Here is a 24,873-nt window from a genome sequence, read left to right as displayed (position 1 = left end):
AGAAGGCAGAAGAGAGACAAGCAGGTGCAGAGATGGGTAGTATTGAGGGACGAGTTGGATCAACCAGGTAGCAGCCACGAGGCAGAGAGGGCAGGCTCCTTCCGCTTGCTGTTGGCCTGTCCCAGAGGGTCTCTGGAGCCAAAAGAATACCCCAGTGGTTAGGATGACGCACAGTATGGGGAGAGGAGTAGTTCAGGATAATTGTAGGACAAATCAGAAGGGCCCAGAAATCTCTGAGCATGTTATTACTTAGAGTTGGGAGAGGTGGGAAGTAGAGGAAGTTCAAGCAGAATTATGGATCTATAGATAACAGAATAACAAATTCTTAGGAGTTTGCCTCACCTTTGTGAAAGTGAAACCTGGTCCCTGGAAAGCCACACCTGGCTCTGTGGTCAAAAGAAGGGTCCTGGTCCAAAGAGGATGCCACACTGACTGTCTAGGGCCACGCATGAGGTCAACAACCTATCTTCTTCAATTTCCTTGACAAACTTTCCAGTTTCTCCTTCCTTTTCATGGAGTGAGATAAGATGGGCTTAGGTCCCTTCACGTGTCTCCAGTGCTGACCCATCTTCCCTCTAATTCATCAAACCTTTTCTGAGCTTCTACTGTGTGCCAGCCCTGGGTTGAACTGGATGCAGTGATGATGGAGTGAGCAGGCTCCTCTTCCTAAGGAGAATGCTTCCAGTCCATGGAAAGAACCATTTTCAAGTAGGGGCTGGTCCTCCCGCCACAGGCCAGCATCAGTGACCATGAGTGCCTTCCCTGTATGAAGGCTAAGGAGATCTAGGAGGTACAGTGTCTATCCTTCAAGAAGCTATTTTCTTCCTGGGGAGATGGGCTTAACATCCATTTGCTAAAGCAGTATTTATTGAGCACCTGCTGAATTCAAGAGTATGCACATGAAAAAAATCTGAGAAGACACAAGACTATGTGAGAGGAAGTATCAGCTAACTTGATATATAAACCAGACATTACTAGAAAACAAGGAGGAAAAGGGAAATCAGGCTGTGTGAGTCATAAACTATGTGTGCAAAATGTAAGTAAATAAAAGAAAGACATAATAAAGCCATGTAATCACATAGAAAAAAGAATAAACACCTTGCAATTGAAGAAACTCACTCAGTCATTGACTGTCACTGTGACTTGTTAAAGTTACATAACCTAAGTCTTGATTTCTTCATTTATTAAATAGCAATAATAATATGATAGCCTAATATGGTTCTTGTGAGAAAAATAGTTGTAAAGTACGGGGCACACAATAAATGTTCAATAAATGTAAACCATTATTTTCTGACTAACAGGTAGATATTTAGTTATCTGAATATTAGAGGAAGACTTTTAATCTTGGGATTTTTAGCCTTTAGGACCCTCTACTGAGTATGAAAAGGGTCCTCTGCCCTTCTACAGTATTGGTGTTTGATGTGATTCTAGCCAAAGTTAGGATGGCATCCAGAAAGGAAGTGACACACAATAAATTTAACATTTATTGAGTCCTCATTGCATGCTGGTCAGTAGGCTTAGCTCCTTACAAATATTTTTAAAATACAACAGTTTATTCAGATTTAATTTATGTACTATATAATTCACCATGAAAAGTAAATGATTCACTGATCTCTAGTGTGTTCACAAGAGTTGTGCAGCCATCACCCAAACAATTTTAGAACATTTTCATTGCCTCATAATGAAACCCTACATATATTATCAGTCATTCTCCATTTCCCCTCCACTACCCCCAATTTCTGGCAACCACTAATCTACTTTCTATCTCTATAGGTTTATATCTATTAGATATTTCCATATAAATGAAATCATATAACATATTGTCACTTATGAATGACTTCTTCTTTCACTTAGCATAGTGTTTCATCTGTGTTGTAGCATGTATCATTACTTCATTCCTTTTCATGGTTAAATAATATTCTGTTGTATGGTTAGAGCATATTTTGTTTATCTATTCATTAGCTTAGAAGCATTTGGGTGGTTTCTGCTTTTTGTTGTTACAAATAATACTTCTAAAATATTTGTGTATGTTTTTGCATGGACATATGTTTTGAGTATAACTAGAAGTAGAATTCTGTGTTTTCAGTCTTTTTTGAGGATATGTCAGATTGTTTTCCAAAGCAGCAGTACCATTTAACATTCCCACCCTCTATGTGTGAGGGTTCTGGTTTCTCTGTGTCCTCATTAATACCTATTATTGCCTGTCCTTTTCAGAATAGCCATCTCAGTGGGTGTGAAGTGGCATCTCACTGTGGTTTTGATTTGTATTTCCCTGATGGCCAGTGATGTTGAGCATTTTTTTTCATGGGCTTTTTGGCCACTTATATATCTTATTTGGATAAATGTCTATTCATATTCTTTATCCATTTTTAAATTGGGTTTGCTATGGAATCTTATGAGGTAGAAGATATCTCAGTTTTACGAATGAAGAACTGGAATCTCAAAGATGTTAAGTATTCTGACCAAGTCACATAATGAGTTTTGCTTCTCAGACAAATTTCAGCCCCCAAGTTTCTTTCTTTCTTTCATACACATACATACACACACACACACACACACACACTTTTTTTTTAGTTGTAGTTGGATAGAATATCTTTATTTTATTTATTTTTATCTTTATGTGGTGCTGAGGATCAAATCCAGCACCTTGCATGTGCTAGGCAAGCACTGTACCACTGAGCCACAATCCCAGCATCCCCACCCAAGTTCCTTTCTAATATGTGATGTTGCCCACTGAGGATTCATGGTAGGATCACCAGGATCCTCTTATGAGGGTTTTGACCAGCAGGAAGGGAGCATGAAACAGAGGAGTAGAAAATCTACTTGGATAAATCCACCAGGGATGGGTAGGAGAGGACTGTGAAAGTCAGCAGAGGAATATGGATATGTTGCAGGTTCCAGGATAGGGGAATACATGTTAATTAAAAATTATCATTTTCTAGGTACCAGTTTAATCCTATTCTTACTAAACAACATCATCTCAAATTTTCGCAGCAACCCAACCCAATTAGTGTACACTATTTTACCAATGAGAAGCTTGTGGCCTAGGAAGATGAAGTAATTTTCTAGAGGAAGAAATTAGGATTAGGATCGAAGTCTCTCAGGCTCACGATGATGAATTCTTTGCTTTTAGAGATACTCCATAAAAGACAGAATCTTTTTATATTATTTAAGCTCTTGAGGGGAGAACCCATTCTCTATCCCATGGCCCAGCCCATGGAAAGTACTTAAAGTGTGGATGAACAAAGAAACAGACTGCAGTATGTTGTGTAGAATTTAATTCCAACTGGGATTTTTGAGAGGGGTGGTATTAGGAGGTATTCTAAACACGGGGTTTGAGGAGAACATTCTGTTGCCCAGAGGACCTTGGCTTCCTTGGAGCAGGACCTCACAGGGTGGGTTTGTCTAGGCTTGTGTGTTTCTGAGACCATCGAGGCAATTGGTTCTCGGAGTGATCTCAGGAGCTCCTGTATATTCCCAGGTCCTGCCTTTGACTCCAGATGGCTGGAACAGGGACCTAATAATTGATATATTTGCATCAGTTACCCAGGTGACTCTGTCCCCACTAAAGCCTGAGAACTACCTTAAAGAAACACTTTTCTATTTTAAAAACAAGAAGCTTTGGGGCACAGAGGGATTGAGCCACATATTAAGTTAATGTAGAGAAAGGGCCAATCTTGAACTCAGTTCTCTTATCTCTTGGTCTGTTGCACTTGCTGATCTTGAACTGTTTAATTTGTTAACAAAAACCATGCCTATAGCTTTTATTATCTAAGTCCAAACCCCTGTCAGGATCAGGGCTCTACCTGCCTGGACAACCTCATCTCTACCCATGGCTTCATCTACCTTAACTTGGTATTCCAGGCTCGCTGAGGGGCTCCCAGGTTCTTGAATAAATAAGTGATACAGTTTTTACTCTCTGGCCTTTGCAAATGCCACTTCCTCTCCCCAAATGCCTGTTTCCACTTTTTATATGGCAAGCTTCCCCTCATTCTCAGGATGATTCTTCTGAGTGACTCCTCTCCTGGCCACATTACATTGTGCCCATCTTTGCTCCCATGAGACATGTGGTCCATATCATAGCATTAACTAAACTGAAGGAGCTCAGTATTGGTGTGCTCATGGTAGTTGGATAGGTGAAGACTCATGTGAGTTCATTGCCGAAGCTGCATGAAATACTGAAGTGATGCTGTATATAGTACAGAAAATATTGTGAACTAGTTACTGTCACCCCTGAGGAGCCTAAGATATAATTGTGGAAAGTCAGAACAAAAGGGAAAAATCTAACATAAGAAAGTATTATAAGCAGAGTTGTAAGACAATAAATAATTAACTTCTAAATGGTGACCTACAGTCAGTCCACAATATAGTCATTCAAAGCAGAGCTGGGAGGATGGCAACTTCCTGGGAGAGGAAAACTTGAATTGAGTTGGGATTTATTTGTTTGTTTGTTTATTTTTCCTACTCCTCTGCCAGGGGATTAATATCCAGAATATATAAAGAGCTCAAAAAGTTTAACCAAAATAAAAACAAACAACCCAGTTAATAAATGGGCAAAAAGAACTAAACAGTCATTTCTCAAAAGGCAAAACACAAATGGCCAACAAAAATATGAAAAAATTTTCAACATCTCTAGCAATTAGGGAAATCTCACGCGAGTCAGAATGGCAGCTATCAAGAATACTATTAATAATAAATTCTGGCCAGGATGTTGGCAAAAAAGCACACTCATACGTTGTTGAATTGGGTTTTAAAGAGCAGGCAAGATTTGGAGAAGGGAGAAGGGCCTTCTAGGCTGTAGAAGGAAGAGAAGAGTATTAGCTTCTCCAGGGACAGTCTCCTGTTGACCCAGCACAGAAAACCTCCCTCACCCCCAGTGTGAGAGGCAGAACTGATGGCTCTCACTGAGGTTGAGGGGCAGCCTGCTGACCCGGCAGCAGGATGACTGTCACTCAGGTTGCAGTGGGGATTTAGTGAGACAATTCATTAAAAACACTTGCCATGAGAAGGCTCTGTTTCTCTCATAGTATGAATTCCCAAAGGAAAATTAATGGATATATTTACTTTATGCTGAAGCTCAGCACACTTCCTGGTTTGAATGGTGGTGAGAAGCATGAAAATGATGAGACAACACGCTCATTCAAATTGGAATCCCAGGCCCCTCTACTTTCAGACAACACCACAACTCTCCCTCCACACACACTGCAGCTGGACTCCCGAGCGGTGGGGGCAATGCTCTGATTCTGTGTGTAGTGCTAACGACAGACACCTCAGCTACATCCTTCTATGCCTAGAGGCTTGGGTCCTCAGGTGGGAGGAAGCTGAGATTCCAAAGGCATCCTCCTGGAGACTTGATCATTTCACCTAGACCCTGAGCTGGCCCTGAGTTATGCAAGGCTTGAGCCCGTGGGCATTGGCAGATAAGCTGTGCGGTGTGGAAGACGGAGCAGAGCCCAGGCAGGCTTGTGTCTAGTCCGAATTCATCACTGCTAACAGTGTAAGTCAGGCCCTTTAAGCCTCAGTTTCCCCATCTGTTTAATAAAGATAGTAATATTTGACCTCTGTGCCCTTCCTGGGTTGTCATGAAGGTGAGGAAATGAGCACCTTTAAGTGTTTTATAAGCTGTAAAATGCTGTACAAATGTAAGGGTTAGTCTTGTCTTACTACTCAGAGAGGTTCCCTTTTATGGAGACGTGGTCCTATCTCTGAAGGCAAGGGCACTCTGGACACTCCATAACATTGGAGGCTGAGCCTGAGGGAGAGAGGGACTTATAGTGCAGTTTTGCCTTGCACTTATACAAGTGAGCAGTAAACAAAGATTTTGTTATCTGGAGACCACTCATCTCACCTCTTTCACCTTTTTTCAAAATCTCCCCTGATATATTTAGCAATGTGATGTTACAGGCACTATGGCTGGTTCATACCTGTGTCCCTAGCACCTAATCCAAGGGAAAAAGCAGTATTAATAAATGTTTAAACTTGTTATCAGATTTCCCATGATGTTTATTCAGTATTTCTAAAATTATTGCTTATCATGTCCATTTTACAGATAGAAGAATTTAGTAAACGGCAGAGGTAAGATTCAGAATGTAGGGCCACTTTACCTTATAAAAACTATTTCTCATCATGGGAAGTACTGTTTTTTGTTTGTTTGTTTTGTTGTTGTTGTTTTGTGGTTTGAAGATGTTGGGGAGTGTTCATGGTTTTATGAAAGGTGTCAGAGACTCCTCTCCACCTCTACTGACTCCTTGGCCCTGTGAGGGCAGGAGAATACCTCAACATAGACCTGCCATTAGCTCCCAAGAATGACCCGGCCATGGCACCTAGACATAGACTTCTGAACATCAAAGGTAGAGGTGGGGCAGAAGAAAGCAGAGTGATACCTATCACTCCTCCTGTGGTCAGAGGGGTGTAGGACCCCTACAGGGATAGGAATGGCAGGCTGGGAGGGAAGGCAGGAGTCTGAGCCTTCCTCCCCCCTGTGCTGGAGACAGGCTGGTAGATGTCTTTGTTGGGAAGGGGGCGGTTCACTGGCTTCAGAACACTACCTTGGTGGCCAGCTGCTGGGACAGGCTTGGATGAATCCCTTGAGCTTCTGTGTGTTTGCTTAATCTTCCTCAGTGAGGGTGGGGTAAGTGTGTGCATTTGAGGGATGCTACTCCTCTCCATCACCTATTTCCTACCTAAAACCACCTTTTGTACCTTGAGAAAAGTACAAGATCTAAAAGGAGTGGCTTCAGTTAGTTAGGATCTAGGACAGGGCTCCTAACACTGGATGATGTATGGAGGAGCTTAATGCTAAGAGCACAAAATGGGCCTCTATCATTCTGCCATCCTTCTGAATTCCTGTATAAAATGGGAGCATAAACTTAACACTTCACACAGTTTTTCTGAAATAAAAAAGGAAACTAAACTGCTTTGCAGATTATAATGCACTATTCAGTACCAAAGAGTATTCTGTAGAACACCAGTACTGCAGAATTCTAACAAGGATTTGGTGAAAAGCCAGCAAACAAGAAACTGCTGACGAACACCAAATGAAACATGTGGTTATGACTTCAGACCTACATTCTCATGCTTCCTGTGCCTTTCCCAGAGGAAGAATATATTCAGGATTTCCCAAATGAAATATTTTCCCCCCCAAGGAAAAAATATACTTTTGGAAGCCCAGACTAGATAGAATTATAGCTAACATTCATTGAGAAGTACTTTAGGTCAGATACCATCTCAGATTCCTTCATTCAGTGTCTAGTAATCCTTAAAATGCCCAGTGAATATGTTATTAGTACTCCTCCATTTATAAATAAAGGAACTTGGCCCAGAGAAGTTAGGTAAATTGTGAAAGATGACACAGTCAGGAAATTTGGAACTGGGATTTAGACATAAGCGGTCTGGCTCTAGAGCTTAACTTATTTAACAGCCAGCAAATACTTGTGGGCTGGTATTATTATTTTTTCCAAAACCAAAACTAATGTACATATTGCCTATATATGTTATATAGATTGAATATCCCTTATCCAAAATGTTTAGAACCAGAATGTTTCAGATTTTAGAGTTTTTTGGATTTTGGAACATTTGCCTAGATTTTACTGGTTGAGCATCTTTAATCCAAACACCTGAAATCTGAATGCTCTACAATCAGATATTTTTTGAGCATCATATTGGCACACAAAAAAGTCTTAGATTTTAGAGCATTTAGATTTCTGGTTTCCAAATTATGGACACTCAACTTGTGTTTATTTGTTGGTCCAGCAAGTATTTGTCAAGCACATATTTATGGCCAGACACTATGCTGGGCTCTGGGGCACAACTGTGGAAAAAATAGGTCACACTGCCTGTCCTCGTTGGGCTTTTGGTGTAGCAGAGAAACAGTCATATAAGCAAGTGGTTGCAGCAGAGTGTAATAAATGCTGTCATTGGGAGAGGCCTGTAGCACTGGAGGAGCTCTTAGGAGCAGTAGCTACCTCACACTTAAGAGGAGTCACTGGGGGAGTGACTTCTGATTAGAAATCTGAAAATGAATTAGAGTCAACAACTGAATGTCTGGGGATGGGATGGTGTTCCAGGTGGTAGAATAGTGTTTTTAAAAATGCAGAGGCAAGCCGGGCACAGTGGCACATGGCTGTAATCCTAGCGGCTTGTGAGGCTGAAGGCAGGAGGATGGTGAATTCAAAGCCAGCCTCAGCAACTTAGCGAGGCCCTAAGCAACTTAGCGAGACCCCATGTCTAAGGGCTGGTAACATGGCTCAGTGGTTAAGCACCCCTGGATTCAATCCCCAGTGTCAAAAAAAAAAAAAAAAAAAAAAACTCAGAATCAAGACAGAGCATTAGGAAGGAGATGGTGAAAAATGAGATCACAGAAGTGAGCAAGAGTCCTTTTCATGGACATTGCTTATTAGCTGGGCTATGACATTGTTAATAAGCTGACATTTGAACCAAAGCAGCCCTAGCATATTACTTGAAGTCGTTTAGCTTTTATGGTAAGCATCCTGTGTATATCTCTATCATTGTACTTGGGAGATGTGTTATAAGTCTGTTCAGTGGTCTGATTCTTGCATTAGGCAGTTAACTTCCCAAAGTCAAGACTATGTGTTGTTATTTTTTGTATCTCCAGAAGCTACCACCTTGCACTGGTGCTCATTAAACGTTGTTTGTTGAATGAATGATGGGTTTTCTTTTTTAAATGGATGATACCCTTCTTGCTTTCTTGAGCCAACTATCACTTTTCCTCAGGTTCATCATTATATCTAGCAGTTAATGTCCTATGTGGCAGTTCAGTGATGCCCTTAAGGCCTTTAGAGGTGCTGTGCTCTGAATTCCTTTTGCAGCTTTTCATTGTCCTGTTCTTTTCCCTCCCTGCCTGGCCAGTGCTTGATTGTAATCAATCTGCTTGATTCTAAAGCATCTTCCCCAGCCTTCTTATTTCCTTCTGATCTGCAGTAGGCTAGAAACAAGATCACCTAGCATGATTTGATAAGATTATTCGTGAGTAGGAGTTAGTAATCTCTGATTGAGATCCTAAAGGGCTCTTAAGGGGTAAGTGTATATGCCATTGCACATGGGACTTGTATGTTAGCTGCTCAGAGAATTTCTTACTTCCTGTTCTTCCTGTTCCGGAAAGGTCATCTAACACCCAGGGGTAGAAGTGAGAGGTTAGCAATCTGGAGAGTCCCTGTCTGGACTGGAAAAACTGGTTGACCATTGATTCTGTAGACCACAGAGAGAATGGTCTGGTTGCCAGCTCAGGCTCCCCCAACTTTATTCTGGCCAGACATTCAAAGTACTTCCACCCAGGCTAGCTTCTTGGGATATTGGCTACAACCCCCAGGCCATTTCTTGGTAAGGGCAGGTCTGCAGAGAGAATGTTTGCATCTTTGCTGGAGTGGAAAAGAAAAGGGAGTAAGAATCAAGGCTGGAACTAGAACATCCAGGATCTGCTGCTTTTTTGTGGGCTCTGGACTCCCTCATTTTCCAGATGAGGGTGACAGCATGATATGATGGGAAGAAAAAGTAAGGACTCAGACTTTGGTTCTGATCCTCACTCTCCCACTGCCATTTTCTCTATGGGGTGTGTGTGTGTGTGTGTGTGTGTGTTGCCCAGACTGTCCTCAAACTCCCACCTCATCTTCCCAAGTAGCTGGAATGCGGGTATGTACAACCTCTCAGCTTCAATTTTCTCATCTATAAAATGGGAATAAGAATACCTACTATGTTAGGTAGCTGTGAGAATTAGATAGGTTTGTGTGACGTAACCAGGCCTGGCACAGAGTAGAAGGTGGTCAATAAATGAAATCAATTAGTGTTAGAAAGGTCTTTGGAACTTTAAATAGGAAGTCCAGTATTGGAGGAGAGAAAATGCATAGACTTCATTCCAAGAGCACTCTGAGAAGAATGTTTTAAGAATTACCTGGTGCTTTTGACTACCTAGGCAAGGTCACCTCCTGCCAGAATATACCCCTTTATCACAAGAGAAGTGAAAGGAGCCTCCTATTGCAGGCCATATGCCATGAAGAAGTGGTATGGGAGGCAGACCCAGATTCCACCCTCAACAAACCCAACTCCGAAGGGAGCATAAGACAGTACCCAGAGAGTTTTACATTAGGCAGACAGAAGCACCATCACCCAAGCAGAACAAGTAGAGCTCTGTGGGACCTCATTTCCCAAGGGAGGGCCTCAGAGATGGGGTGACCTTTTAATCCACTGTCTAGACAAGGGCTCTGTGTAGGTACCCAATGCAAGAGTCCTATAAATTGATGAAACTGATTTTAGATATAAAACTAGTTTTATATCAAATGAGAGAGGCTCAGGAATTTAGCTAGAGTGAGCCTAGGAGCTTTTGATCTTTGATCACACAAAATGCTTATTCTTTCTATCTTGAAAAAATGTTTACAGTCACCACACATGGTAGCACTTGTGTAATCTCAGGTACTTGGGAAACTGAGGCAGGAGAATTACAGGTTCGAAGCCAGCCTAGGCAACTTAATGAGACCCTGTCTCAAAATAAAATAAAAAGGGCTGCAGATGTAGTTTACCTAGAGCACTTACCTAGCATGTGCTAGGACCTGTGTTCAACCCCTCTGTGTGTGTGTGTGTGTGTGTGTCTCACACACAATAAGTTTACAATATTTATTAAAGGTAAAAATCGGATTATAAATTGCATATACACTAAATTTCAATTTTGACGGGGATATGCACATACATATAGTATGAAATTTGGAAGGACATATACAAAATATTAAATGTACTTTCTCAAGTTGCTGAAATATTGATCCTTTTTCTACTTTGTACTTTTCCATGGTTTCAGATTTTTGCTTGCTTTTGTAAATTTTTAATTAAAATTTCTTACTAGATTATAGACAGAACAGAGAGGTGTGTTGCTCTTCTGCTAAGAACAGCCCCTGTTCCCTATCTCAGTCTACTTTTTTCTCATGGATAGCTCCTCCTCATTCTTCCAGACTCCATCTTCTGGGATCCTCTCTTCATGCCCAGGCTGAGCTCCCCCTGGCTTTCTATATCATCCCATTATACCTCTAATGTAGCATTTATCTCAAATAGTACTCTAAACTTCTGTTCATTGCCTGCCTCCCTCCCTCATCAGATTAGGTCAGAGACTATAGTTGATTCATTTCATGTCCCCAAGATTTATCCTAACACATATTAGATGTCAGTGAACATTTGTGGAACTAACCAGGCTCTGTTTTATCTCCTCTTGCCCAGCACAGATGGCCAGGCACATGGTGCATGTGCCATTTAATGTTTAGTAGGTAGGTAGAGGGAGTAAGTGACTAAACAGAAGATAAAGTGGTGGCTCAAGCATATGTTGCTAATGGAAGGGTTTATGTTGCTGTCCCCACAGTTCTGGTCACACGAGAAGATGACTTCAACAACCGGCTGAACAACCGTGCCAGCTTCAAGGGCTGCACAGCCCTGCACTACGCTGTCCTTGCTGATGACTACCGCACTGTCAAGGAACTGCTTGATGGAGGTGAGAGCATGGTGGAGGAGGGGCGGGCAGGGGAGAGAGTCCTTGGCAGGTCCTCCACACCAGAAACACCTCATTTCCCCAGCACCCTTGTGACTCTCCCTGACCTAGAAATGCCTCAAGGGTCATGGCACTTCCCTAGAGTGACAAAGCACATGTGTGATGTGCTCTCTTGTAGCTGGTGTGTGTTCTTTGCCCATGTGTGTGTGTGATGCTCTGTACCACCCTGTCTGCATAAACTGTGAGAGTTTTCTTGTTAATTTTTTTATTTGTTTTAATTAGTTATACATGACGGTAGAATGCACTTTGATACATCATGTATAATGGAGTATAATTTCTCATTCTTCTGGTTGTATATGATGTAGAATCACTCCAGTCGTATATACATACGTACGTACATAGGGTAATAATGTCTGATTCATTCTACTATCCTTCCTACCCTCAGGCCCTCTCCCCTCCCTTCATTCCCCTCTACCTAAAGTAACTCTGTTCTTCCAGAGTCCCCCCCAAATTATGAATTAGCATCCACATATCAGAGAAAACTTTTGGCTTTTGTTTTTTTGGGGATTGGCTTATTTCACTGAGCATGACATTCTCCAGCTCCATCCATTTACTGGCAAATACCATAATTTCATTCTTCTTTAAGACTGAGTAAAATTTCATTGTGTGTGTGTGTGTGTGTGTGTGTGTGTGTGAGAGAGAGAGAGAGAGAGAGATTTTAAAAAAACATTTTTTTTTATCCATTCATCTGTTGAAGGGCGCCTAGGTTGGTTCCATAGTTTAGCTCTTGTGAATTGAGCTGCAATAAACATTGATGTGGCTGCATCACTGTAATAGGCTGATTTTAAGTTCTTTGGGTATAAACTGAGAAGAAGTAGGCCCTGGGTGTAAACTGAGAAGTAGGCCCAAATCTTCACCATATCAGCTTAGGATCTGACCTCCGTAACAAGACTCCTAAAGTGCAAGAAGTAAAATCAAGAATCAATAAATGGGACAGATTCAAACTAAAGAGTCTTCTCAGCAAAGGAAACAATAACATGAAGAGAGAGTCTACAGAATGGGAGAGAATCTTTACCATATGCACCTCAGATAAAGCATTAATCTCCAGGATGTATAAAGAACTCAAAAAACTTAACACCAAAAAAACAAATAACCCAATCAATAAATGGGCTGAGGAACTGAACAGACACTTCACAGAAGAAGAAATACAAATGATCAACAAATATATGAAAAAATGTTCAACATCTTTAGCAATTAAGGAAATGCAAATCAAAACTAAGATTTTATCTCACACCAGTCAGGATGTGAGTGGCACACTCATATGTTGCTGGTGGGAATGCAAATTTATGCAACTATTATGGAAAGCGGTATGAGTTTTCTTCATTATGGCTCTCCCCGGAAGTGTTCTCTCTTCCCTATGACCTCCAGAGCAGGGCCAGGGAAACAAGGGAAGGTCCCTTCAAATCTCTGCTAACCTAGTCACACAGATGTCTCCCTTGATCCTATCCCACCCTGGTCTCAATTGGGCCCTTCCATTACTCTTAGTCATGTTATCCTATTCTTTTCCATCACTGCACTCATCATAATCTGAGATTGTTTTCATTTTTTCAGTAGCCCTCTCCCTAGCTTGACTCTGTGCTCCCTGAAGGCAGGAACCATGCTGATTTATTTAAGTGCCCCCAGTACTTAGCACAGTACTTGTACATAGTAAGTACTCAGTAAATATTTGCTGAATGGTGAATATCCTCCTTCTTGAGGACATTACTTTAGTTGAAGGAGTAATATTGTCATCCCTAGACTCATGCTGGGCTGCCTGTCAAAGTCTGGTAGAGTTACCTGCCAGATATCTCTCAAGAAGTTACTTTCTGTCCTGCTTCCTCTTATCCCAGACCAGCACATATGAGGTGCAGGCCCCTTGAGTGAGTACTTGGCATGGAGCACCTGTTCACACCTCTTGCCACTTCTTGAGGGCCAGGGATGCTTTTTGGGGGGTACCGTGGATTGAACTCTGGGGCACTCAACAACTGAGTCACATCCACAGCCCTATTTTGTATTTTATTTGGATACAAGGTCTCACTGATTTGCTTAGTGCCTTGCAGTTGCTGAGGCTGAACCCACAATCCTCCTGTCTTAGTCTCCTGAGGCTGTTGGGATTACAAGTGTGTGCCACTGCGCCTGGCTAGGGACATATTCATGAGGCTGCAGCCTAGGGTCCAACTTGTCAGAGGTCATTCTGCTTGGAATCTGAGAGTTGGGAGGGTTCTTTGAGGTCCTCTAGGCCACTCTGGTTTCCCCTCCTTCATCCCAGCAGAAACCCCTCCAACAGCTGAATGGCTGGCATTCCTTTGGATTTTATGAGGGACTGTGAGATCCTGCTTCTTTCCCAGGCAGTCCATTCCATTTTACTTTACCTCTGACTGGTTGAAACATCTTTCTAATGAGATATTCTTTGTAACTTCTGACAACTGTTGCCTGCCACCTGATCGCTTTTTCAAAAATCAGCATTCATCCATGGTTCTTTCACCTTTGCCTGCCAGGCCCGGTATCCACAGATCATTATCTAGCCCTTGCAATGTTCTTGTACTTGGAGGACTTACCAGGAATCCCCAGTCTTGCCACCTCCCATCAGCCAAAGCCGTACTGGCTTCACATCCATGCCTGGCCCCTTACCCTGACCTCCAAGGTACCTACCCCAGTCTGAGGCATGGGAAGGGCTGAGATGTTCGTGGATGTGGTGACAGTGCCTGGGATGTCTGATAATTTCAGGGCAAGGACTCATTGCTCTCAGAAGCAGAGGTTTAGAAAATGTTCCCAAGCAGGATGCTTTTCACTTTGTCCTTTGGAAAGCTCTCTGGTAAGACATTTGTAGCTAAGAATTGGAGCATGCACCATGGGGTTTCTCTCTACTGTGCCTTAACATCAATCAATACTCCCAGCCATTGTCTTTTGGTTTATATCCCCACTTCCTCCCACCCCAGACAGAGAGTTCACTCTATAAGAAGCCCCTCACACTTGCCTTCCAGATCGAATACCTTTGAAATGAGGAGGCGAGGGCCTTTTATGAAACTCTCTCCAACCTCATCACCCACCCCCCAGGCCAAGACTAGCCCTTTGAGCTGTTCCAGGGGCATGGTTCATGCCTGGTGACTTGGAACAGATGCCCTGAGCCCCCACCTTTACATCTCTCCCACCTGCCTTGTAACCAGCATCCATTTACACCCCCTTCCTAGCCTCCCAGCCTCAAGGGCCAAAACCATTAACCCACTTATTTCTGCCTCCCAGACCTAAATAAGCCCTGGTTGCTCAGGGCCTGCAGCCTTGCCAACTTCTAGCCTCCCTCCCCTTGTTGAACTCCTTTGGTCTGCCTGTGTGTGTGAGCAGCCAACCGAGAGGTAGGATCCTGCTGTCTTTCCTAGGGGCTATTGCCAGTAAGATTTCCAAAGTCTTTTGACCTCGGCTGACCTTCTGCAAAGGCTCTGTCTTCCTGCCCATCAGCTTTCTTGGCCTGCTTTGCTGCAGCAACTTGCAGGGAGTTCTCTGTAACATAGATCCAAGGCAGGCCTAAACAAGGAGCCAGATGTGCTCATGAGGTCCACAAAAACCCCTTCTGCAAATTGCTTAGTCCACAGGGATTTGGGTTACCCAGATCATAGAGGGTTAGAACTAGAAGGAGTAGCTGCTCTTTCTGTCTGACCAGAAGTCCCCTTTTGACATGGAAAGAGGCTCAGGCAGCAGGATCTACCTGATAATGTAGACGCCCTTCAGCCCATTAGGAGGCAGCATGGAGTAATTGAAAGGGTATCTCAGGCTTCAAAGTCAGGTCAACCTGGGTTTAAATCCAGCTCCCCACCTCCTAGATGGGTTCCCTAGGACACGTTGCCTTAACTCTCTAAGCCTAGGTTTTCTTATATGTAAAATGATGTCTATTCAGAGTGATAATGTGAAAATTAATAACACCTGTAAAAGCCTCTGGCCAGCAAGGGAGGTGCTCCATGATAGGTAGTAATCATTATGACTTAGATATAGAAATCACATACATCCTGGCAGCTATAATTCCGTTCCTCTTAATTCTATCTCAGTGTACAACATTCCCACCCTGCCTAAAGTATGTCATGTTCCCTCTTCTCATCTGAATCCTCAGGCTGCAGGGCCTTCTCAGGAAGCCTTTTCTAGTGGTCTGGCCTACTCTGCTACTTCCCCCTCTGAACTCATACTAGCAAATTGTTCAGGTCACTTCCTCATCTTCGGGCAAGGCAGGAGCCTTGTAACATAGTGAAAAGGTCACAGACTTTGAAATCAAACAGACTGGGCTTTAAATTGAAGTCCTGTTATGTGACTCTGAACAAGCCACTTGCCATTTCTGAGATCCTGGGCCTCAGGACATCCCAAGATGGATCAAGCAAACTGTCATTGACTCTGAGACACTGTCAAACTGTCAGAGTAGACAGATGTAGAAATAGGCCATGATTGGGGGTGGGGTAGGTAGTCTGGCAGGAAGCTGGAAAGGGGGCTATGGAGACATAGAAGAGGAAATGCCTTCTTCGGCCTGGTAAGTAGGGAGGTGGAGTCAGTTACAAAGAGTTTCCCAGAGGAGATGGTACTTAAACCTTATCAGGAAGGGTAATGGGAGTTCGCCAGAGTTCTCTGGAAGGATTTTGATTAACCAGTGCCACTCTTCTCCCTCCACCCTCCACAGAAAAATAAGTATACAGGCTTCTGTGTTTTCATCTGTGAAGTCACTGCTTCTGCCTGTGTTGATGGCTTATGAGCAGGAAGGCTCTGCTTCATCACTTGAGTGCAAATACAGGAAGAGTGGGAGAGGGAGAGGGAAGGACAGACACACGATGCCTGGAAGGAGGAGTAATCAGAGGTGGCTGAAGCTTCCTACCCAAGTCCCTGGAGGTGACTCTGCCCAGTATTTGCAAAGCTGTTAGGGTGCATCAGTAACCATTTCATCTCAGGGATGTGATCCCACTGGCAGATCGTCTCTAATCATGACAGCCTTCCTTGACCAGGCTTCCTTCAAATAATTGAGTCCCAATGCTCTTAGGCATCAGTAGTATACAAGGAATTAACTTCTCTCCCAGGCATCTAAAATGGAACTAGGTATTTACCACTTAGGAGAATTCAGACAATCATTTCTCATAATTTTCCAAATGTGGTTCAAAACAGAAACCCCAGATGAGAAGAACTACAAGGAAAGAGTGTAATAATCTTTGGCGTCATGATCTGAGTATCAACTCTGCCACTTAGTAGCTGTGACCTGGGCAAAGTACTGACCACTCTGAAATTCTTTTTCCTCATTTGGAAATAGGAGTGATGCCTTCTGGGGTTTTGTGGAGATTAGGACATGTGTACATTCTACAGGGTAGGCACTGCACACGTAGTATTTGTTGTTAACTTAAAAACCCTCAGTGCTCACCTGTTTAACAAAGAATCTGAACCATCCTTTTTAAACTGGTGTTAAAGCTGCTCTAGTCTGGCCTCACCTAATTTTTTCCCCATTGCTATCCTCACCTTCTGCTACCCTGCAGTGTCCATTCAGTGTTCTCGCCTCAGTGGCTTCACAAACAGTTCTTTCTATTGCTTGTGTCCCTTTAAGACTTTGTTTCTCAGGCTGTGATTTTTTTTTTTCTACCAGTCCATCCTCAGCTCTCATGCCACCTGCCTTCTGGTATTATTTTCTGTCCCCTGGACTTTACCCAGCACTACTTTATTACACTGAGAGAGATTGAAGACAAAAACTGTGTCTCTTTTGTCTCTCTTTGCTACAGTGTCCTGTACATTATTTAGTACATTTTTGGATGTACTGATAAATGTCCAAAAGCACTATAGGGAGATGTGATATCTTTGCTTCCTGGCTCCCCCACTCACAATGTCCTATGTATCTGGACTTATAGAGCCTCCTGTATGAGCTGCCTCTTTCTAGTTATCTTTCTTCTGGTAATCCACTTCCTTTTCACCCACCAGTGCCCCTCACCCTAGAAACTCAGGCTTTATGAGGCTTAATACTACTTTCTCAGGGCTTCCCTCAGCATTTTTTCCTACCTACTCCTTTCTTTCTTTCTTTCTTTTTTAATATTTTTTTAGTTGTGGATGGACCTTTATGTTATTCACGTATTTTTATATGCAGTGCTGAGAATCAAACTCTTATCACTGAGCCACAACCCCAGCCCATACTCCTTTCTTTTTTAAAATTTTTATATTGGTCAATAATAATTACATAGAATAGTAGATTTCATTGTGGCATAGTTATACTTATAATAACTTAATTTGATCAGTTTTATTCCCAGCCCCTCCCCCACCTCCTCCTTCTATCCTGCCTGTCTCCCTTCTATTTTCATGAGATTCCTTTTATTCCTCTTTTCTCTCTAGTTTCCACATGGCTCCTCCTGACCCCTCTCTCTGAGTGCATGGCTCAGTTGTCAGTGTTAAGTAGCCAGCAACAACCAAGCCCTTCAGTTTCCCACCAGCCTGCCTCCGACAGAGCCTTTCCAGCCTGACACCCTCCCTTTAGCAGCCTGTTAACTTGTTGTCAGGACCCAAAACTTAGAGTCCTGTTTCTTGTTCCACTTCACTGTCTATCCATCTGTCTACATGGACAGATGTTGAGCTGTCAACTTTCTTTGCCTCAGGCTGGGCTCTGTTGAAACTTCATACTCTGATTCTCGCCAGCAATGCAGAGAATGGGTATGAACACTGGACTGAGGATTACAAGTTCTGACTCTGCCACCAACAAATCTTTCTCCTTTAGGAAACCCTTTCTCCTCTATAAAATTGAGAAGTTTGGTAGCTGATCTCAAGGACCCCTTCTAGCCCCAGTGTCCCGTATAACCCCTAGGCAGGTCTTTTCCTTCATTTACCAAACACTTGCTGGGCATCTCTTCTATCACAGGCCCCACCTTAGGCACCAGGGAAATAAACATGATCCAGACACGGCCTTTGCCCTTTGCCCTTAAGGAACTCATAGTTCAGTGAGAAATCAGACATTTTAACGAAGAATTGTTATCTGGTACATTAATGGAGATCTATAGAAGGTGCTGTGAGATCACAAAGAAAAGACTTTTTATATCTCTGGAAAGGCAGAGAAAGTTTGATGTAGGAGATCAGTCTTGAGGGATGGATACAAGATTTCCCGGTGGCTGAGGGAGAAGGGCAGAGTGGATGACATGTTCAAAAGCATGCAGTATGAGTCTGACTTCAGTACAAGTGCAGGCATTTCAGAAGAGCTGGATCTAGAAGGTTGTTGGAAGGGTCAGAAGACAAGAATGGAAAGCAGAAACTGGTAAGGAAGGAAGGTCCATGATGCAAGCTGTGTTAAGGAAATTGGACTTTATCCTCTAATGGGAACCATTACAATTTAGAGGAGGAACGGGATGGACCTTATGTTTATTGTGAAAGATGTTTAGAAGTTTCCAAAATGTTTATTAAGTTGCTGAATGGATAAATAAATTATGGAATGTTCACACAATGGAATAATACACAGTGATGGAATGAATGAACTCTTTATTGTTTTATATAGCAACATGGATGTATCTCACAAGCCATCAATTCTGGTTCCAAGCCAGACATAGGGGAGTATTTAGCTGTATGTCTGCATTTACTATTCAAAATGGAAAGAAAATTCAAAATAGACAAAACTTGTCAGTGGTGTAAAAAGTCAGGATAGTGGTTAACCTCGAAGAGGAGAGGGCATGGGGTGCTTCTGAAGTGCTGAAATGATATTTCTTTATCTGGTTATATGGTGTGCTTTTTGGTCTTATCTGTATGTCATACTTTCTACCTCCTTGTCTCCCACCCTCCTTGTTTAGGATTTCATGGTCCAGTGTTATAGCTATTCCTCCTTGCTTCTTTTGCTCTTCTTTGTACTCTCCTGATAGATGGGAACTTTAGTTAAGCCAATTTTAATTTATGTCTATATCTAAGGAACTGAATATTGCTGGAGAAAAAAATCACACAGCCATACTAACTGTACTCAAGTCATTCGTGTTTTTAACCATAAGTCTCAAATACAATGTTGCCAACCATGCCACTGTGCTTCATGAGCAAAATCACTTTCTTATTCTGGATGAAAACAATTTTTCTGTGCCTTTTCCTAAAATTTCCAATGCCTCCTCCTTTCCCGTCCTGACCATCTCACTCATATTTCCTGAAGAAAATAGGTTGCAGTCAGAAAGGAACTGCCTCATCTTCCCATCATCATGATTACTAGTCTACTGCATTTATATGCCGCCTCAGAGAGTGGAAGACCTCCAAATCCTGCTCCGAGCCTCTGCCTCCTCTTTTACTTTCTCAAGGACTTTGCTCACCACTTAATTGCCTGCCACTCTAGCATATCTCTTTTCCTTTCCTACTGGCATCATCATAAAAATATGCCTTAATCTCATCCATCTTGAAAAACAAAGCAAACAAAAAATCCCCTTCACCCCGTATCTACCTCCAGCTCTGCATCTCCTAATAGCTAAAATTCTCAAATGATTGGTATTCACTCACTCCCCCAGTTCTTATCCTCTCATGGCCTAAATGATACCATCATCTACCTAGTTTTTCAGGCCCAGAATCTTCAAGTCATCCTTAAGTTCTTTCTTTCTTTCTTTTTTTCCCCCTTAATTTCAAGTCTTTTAGTAAGTCTTGTCAGTTGTCCCTCTTTAAGTACATCTTGAACCCTGTTTTTGCCATTTCCATTGCTTTAACTCTAGTTCAGGCTACCATCATCTCTCAACTATTACCACAGTTTCCCAACCATTCTCGCATATTTCCACTCTTGTTCCTCTCAACCTATCTCCAAATAATAGCCAAAGTAATCTTTATGAAACATAAATCGTGTCATTCTCCTACTTAAAACCTCCTTTGGCTTGCCATTGAAACCACAATTAAATCCAACCTCCTTACCAGAATCAGAAAACCCTAGACCTCTATACCCTCTTCTCTGTTCTTCTCCCACCTAATCACTCTCCTCCAGGAACAATGGCACTCCATTGTCCCTCAGACATGCCAAGCTCCTTCCTATCTCTGGGCTTTTGCACCTGCCTCCCCCAGGGATTGGAACACTCTCCCTCTTGAGATGTCCACCTCACTTCATCGTCCAGGTCTCAACTCAAGGGTTCCTTCCTCAAAGAGACCTTCCCTGACTACCTGGTAAAAGTAACTCCCCTTGCCACTCCCTATCATAGGACCCCCTTTTGCCTTCCTCATGGCACTTATATGTCTCTAATAAATAGTGGTCGATTGACCACCGAATCTTGGGATACTCTTGTCAAGATGAGTAGCCAGCAATTAGACAAATGGGTCTGAAGCTGAGGAGAGAAAGGACTGAATTGAACATGTAGATTTGAGTGTTGTCAGTATCTTGGGGATGACTGAACTGAGTCTCAGAGTTATCCATGGAAGGTTATAGAACTAAAGAGACCTGGAGGCATGACTGAGAGAACCTTCCTTTCAAATGTGAGTGGAAGAAAAGAAGCCATGCAGGATTCCAGGACACCAAGAGGAAGGAGAAGCAGCAGAGAGGAGGGATGGGTTGCTCTAACGCGGTGCTTCTTGCAGTATCTATGAGACATCTTTTTGTTTTTATTGATGCTGGTGGTGGTCATGTTGGAATTTGCAGTCTGTCATGAGCCAATACTTGTTGAAAATAAATCATCAGAAAAAAAATGCTATTTTTAATGGAATGGGGGGAGGATGTGAGGAATGGAGGAACTTTGGAAAGGGCAAAGGGGAGGGAAGGGAAGGGTTGGGGGTATGGGGGTAGGAAAGATGGTGGAATGAAATGGGCATTGTTACCCTAGATCCACTTATGAAGACACTAGTGGTGTTGACTCTATTTTGTGTACAACCAGAGAAATGAAAAATTGTGCTCTATTTGTGTACTATGAATCAAAATACATTCTGCTGTCATATGTAACAAGTTGGAACAAATAAATAAAGTAATTTATTTTAAAAAGAGAAAGAAAAATGCAATTTTTAAAAGGCGTACAAGATACAGACCCAAATTTATACTTAGATTCCACAGACATAAAATTACTCTGACAAGTTTCTATGAAAGTTTCCAGATACTCTCAGTTTCTGTATTTATCTCATCAAGGACTGGTAGCAGAGTTCACAGAATGACAGTAGGTCACAGAACCCTAGATCACATTAAGCATCACTGCTGTTTTGGTACTGCTGGGCAGAGAGTGGAGAGAAATGAGCAGAATATAGCCTCTGCCCTCGAGGAACTTAAAGTTCCGTGGGTTAGATAGTCCAGGGCACACACAGTTATACTGCATGGCAGAGAAGTCAAAGGCTGTAGCCTCAGGGACTGTGGTCAGTCCCAGCTCTGCCATCTCGCCCCTGTGGATCTTGACCCCTCTTTGGCTTCACTCTTTCATCTTTAAAATGAGAGATCATGTCAGATGATTGAATGCTAAAGTTTTCTTCTTATTGTTTAGACATAGATGTTACTAAAATCCATGATGCTAGCAGTTGTCTGGGGGAAAGGATTGGGGAGGGATTGTCACCAGTGGACACAAAGTTTCTTTTGGAGATGATGAAAATAAACAGTGGATTTTGATGATGGTGCTGGGTGCATTGGCTGAGATTAGAGGAGGATCTCAGGAGGCTGAGGCAGGAGGATGGAAAGTTCAAGGCCAACCTGAGCAATTTAGCAAGACCTTGTCTCAAAATAAAAAGGACTGGGGATGTATCTTAGTGATAAAGCCCCCCTGGGTTCAATTTCTAGTACAAAAATAAAGAAAGAAAAGATTGTAGTTACGGCTTCATGTACTGCATGTATGCTAAAAAAAATCATTAAATTGTGTATTTCAAATGGCCAAACCTTACAATATGTAAATTATATCAGTAAAGTTGTTGAAAAATAAAAGATAATCCTCCATTCTACTCAAAACCATAAAATATTGACTTGGATGGGTGATGCCTCCTAAGAGCAGGCCAGAAAGCCAGGAGGACCTGATTGGCCCCCCAGCTAGTGTGGTAGATAAGATTAGCCCCCTGCCAGATGTGTAAGTGGCCTTTTATAGGATACTATTAAAAACTTACCTGTATCATTATCCTAGGTACATGTATGACTGCACATATGGTGCATGGCTACATCGTGTACAACCATAGAAATGTAAAGTTGTGCTGCAGTTGTATACAATGAATCAAAATGCATTCTGCTGTCATATATAGCTAATTAGAATAAATTTTTAAAAACTTACCTGTAAACTCTTTCTTGCCCTGACTGATCTTTAAATTGATTTTCTGTTATTATTTTAACAAATACGTATCGCACTCTACCCTTGCTAAGCTTAAAATCTGGCAGAATAGAGACATTAAGCAAATAATGACAATTATTGGCTAAATTATTACTAGCTAATAATGTAAGTACTACTAAGAAAGAGTAGAGGGCACTGCAAGAATATCACAGGGCCTGTAATCCCAATGGCTCAGGAGGCTGAGGCAGGAGGATCATGAGTTCAAAGCCAGCCTTTGCAAAAGCTAAGTGCTAAGCAACTCAGAGAGACCCTGTCTCTAAATAGTATGCAAAATACGGCTGTGGATGTGGCTCAGTGGCCGTGTGCCACTGAGTTCAATCCCTGGTACAACAACAAAAAAAGAAAAAGAAGAACAGAACAGGAACCTAACCTAGTCTGAAGGGGGTGAGGAATGCCTTCCCTGAACAGGTGGTATTTATATTGAGACTGGAAATGTAGATGTTAGGCCATCTCTTAGCTTGAGATGATCTTGTAAAAAGGGATGGCCATCAGTCATCCAAATGTATCCAGCAGTCCATCGGCCGGGGGGCATTTTGGGGAACAGAGATGTTCTGTAGTATTATAATTGTAGTCCATGTGGCAGATTGAACCAAACGTGGGCTCTCAGTGTCTATGAGTTCTACCCTCAACCCTTTACCCTGTGCAAAATGAGCAGCTATCCTTGCTCACCCCACAGGGAAAGGTATTTCTGTTTCCCAGCTCTTGTGGACATAAAGGCGTCACTGTACGGTTGAGCTGGAGATGAGAGCCTGGTCATCAGAGCCCATGCTCTCCAGAGCCACCTGCCATCTGGGCACCCGCATTTCATCAAGGCTTTAATCGGCTCCAAGCAGTCTTCAGATGAGCCTGGCTGGTATCCGGCATGAGCTCATCACCGCCAATGGTGGCAGCTGGAAGCCAAGGATCCCCTGGGTGAAGGAGAGGTCAGCATCGGCTGGGCCAGGTCTGTTCTGTATCCTGCATTCTCCTTCACCTGCACTGCCCCTGGAAACAGCTGCGTGTGACTCAGATTTCCCAAGACAGGGCCAACTGCCCTTTGCCTTCCTGCTGTGCCCTCTCCATTGCACATGCTCTTGGGCAGAATGGACAGGGAAAGGGCAGCACTGTGCTTTAAGAAAGGGGAATATCAAATTGAAGGCCAGCACCTGTAAAACGCCAGCAAAAGGCCCCATCCCAAGGTCAGACTGAGATGGGCCAGAACAAAAGTGCTCTTCCCAAAAGGAGTTGTGCCCAACATTCTTGTGCTCCCTTCCCTTAGACATAAGCCTAGTAGTGTTCTATGTAGGATTGGACCGTGAACTCTTCCAGAATAGCATTTTGGAAATGAATTCTTTTAAACATAGCAGAAGGAAGCAAGAAACCCTTCAGGGACTCCCTTTGAAGTAATGGAGCCCTGTGTGATAGGAAATGCTGACTGGATATCAGGGTCAGGCACATCATTCTGGCACTACTGTGCAACCTTGAGTAAATTCTTCCCACTCACTGAGTCTCAGTTTCCCCGTTTATAAAATAAGAAAGTTGGACTGCAGTCTCAAAACTCCCATTTGTATACTTTGTGATTCTGAGTTGATTTTTGCCCTCTAATTTATCTAATTGCCAATCTAAAAACTCATATTTATTTATCAGTTATAATTTTTCTTTATCTGGCCACCATCATCCCTATTCTAGTTTCCACTAATATCTGCTCTCAAAACATCCCGTATGAATTCTTTTCAACCTTACCATAGCATGTAGTTCTATAGTTATTTGATTTATGTATCTCTATTTCACGATGTAGTGAGTTCTCAAGAGGCAGAGTATGGATCTGTAATGCTTATATTCCTAGCACCTTGTACTGTCCATTGCATGTGATAGGAGCTCAGTACATATTTGTTGAATAAATTAATTCATAAATGGCACTAGGCATTATAGTGAATAGAAAAGAAAAAGGTAACAGGCTCTTCCTTTAGACCACACCCTTGAGTGATAGTTTGGTCAAAGTGCCCTTACACAAGGCACACTGAGGACAGCACAAGACAGAAGATAACAGGACCCTAAACTAAACAAAGAGTAAGAGCCAGGAAAAAAAAAAAAAGTGTAATGGGTAATGAGGAAGGGAAAGATCAGTGTTGGCATTGTAGAAGGCTTCGTGGAATG

General features: G+C 42.5%; 1 protein-coding gene across 1 annotated transcript in view; it reads left to right on the top strand.

Moving 5' to 3' along the window:
* Positions 1-24,873, top strand: part of Clpb (ClpB family mitochondrial disaggregase) — a 139,363-nt gene that overhangs the window by 64,070 nt on the left and 50,420 nt on the right. Inside the window, exon 5 of the mRNA XM_046441863.2 lies at positions 11,357-11,485. Within this exon, the coding sequence (XP_046297819.1) occupies positions 11,357-11,485 (129 nt within the window). The remainder of the gene's footprint in view (positions 1-11,356; positions 11,486-24,873) is intronic.

The sequence above is a fragment of the Marmota monax genome, unplaced genomic scaffold (genome assembly GCF_021218885.2).
Source record: "Marmota monax isolate L192 unplaced genomic scaffold, Marmota_monax_Labrador192_F-V1.1 WCK01_AAM20220418_F8-fsc00068, whole genome shotgun sequence".
Lineage (NCBI taxonomy): Eukaryota > Metazoa > Chordata > Mammalia > Rodentia > Sciuridae > Marmota > Marmota monax.
Note: the sequence above shows the minus strand (reverse complement) of the source record. Positions and strands in the feature narration are given on the sequence as shown.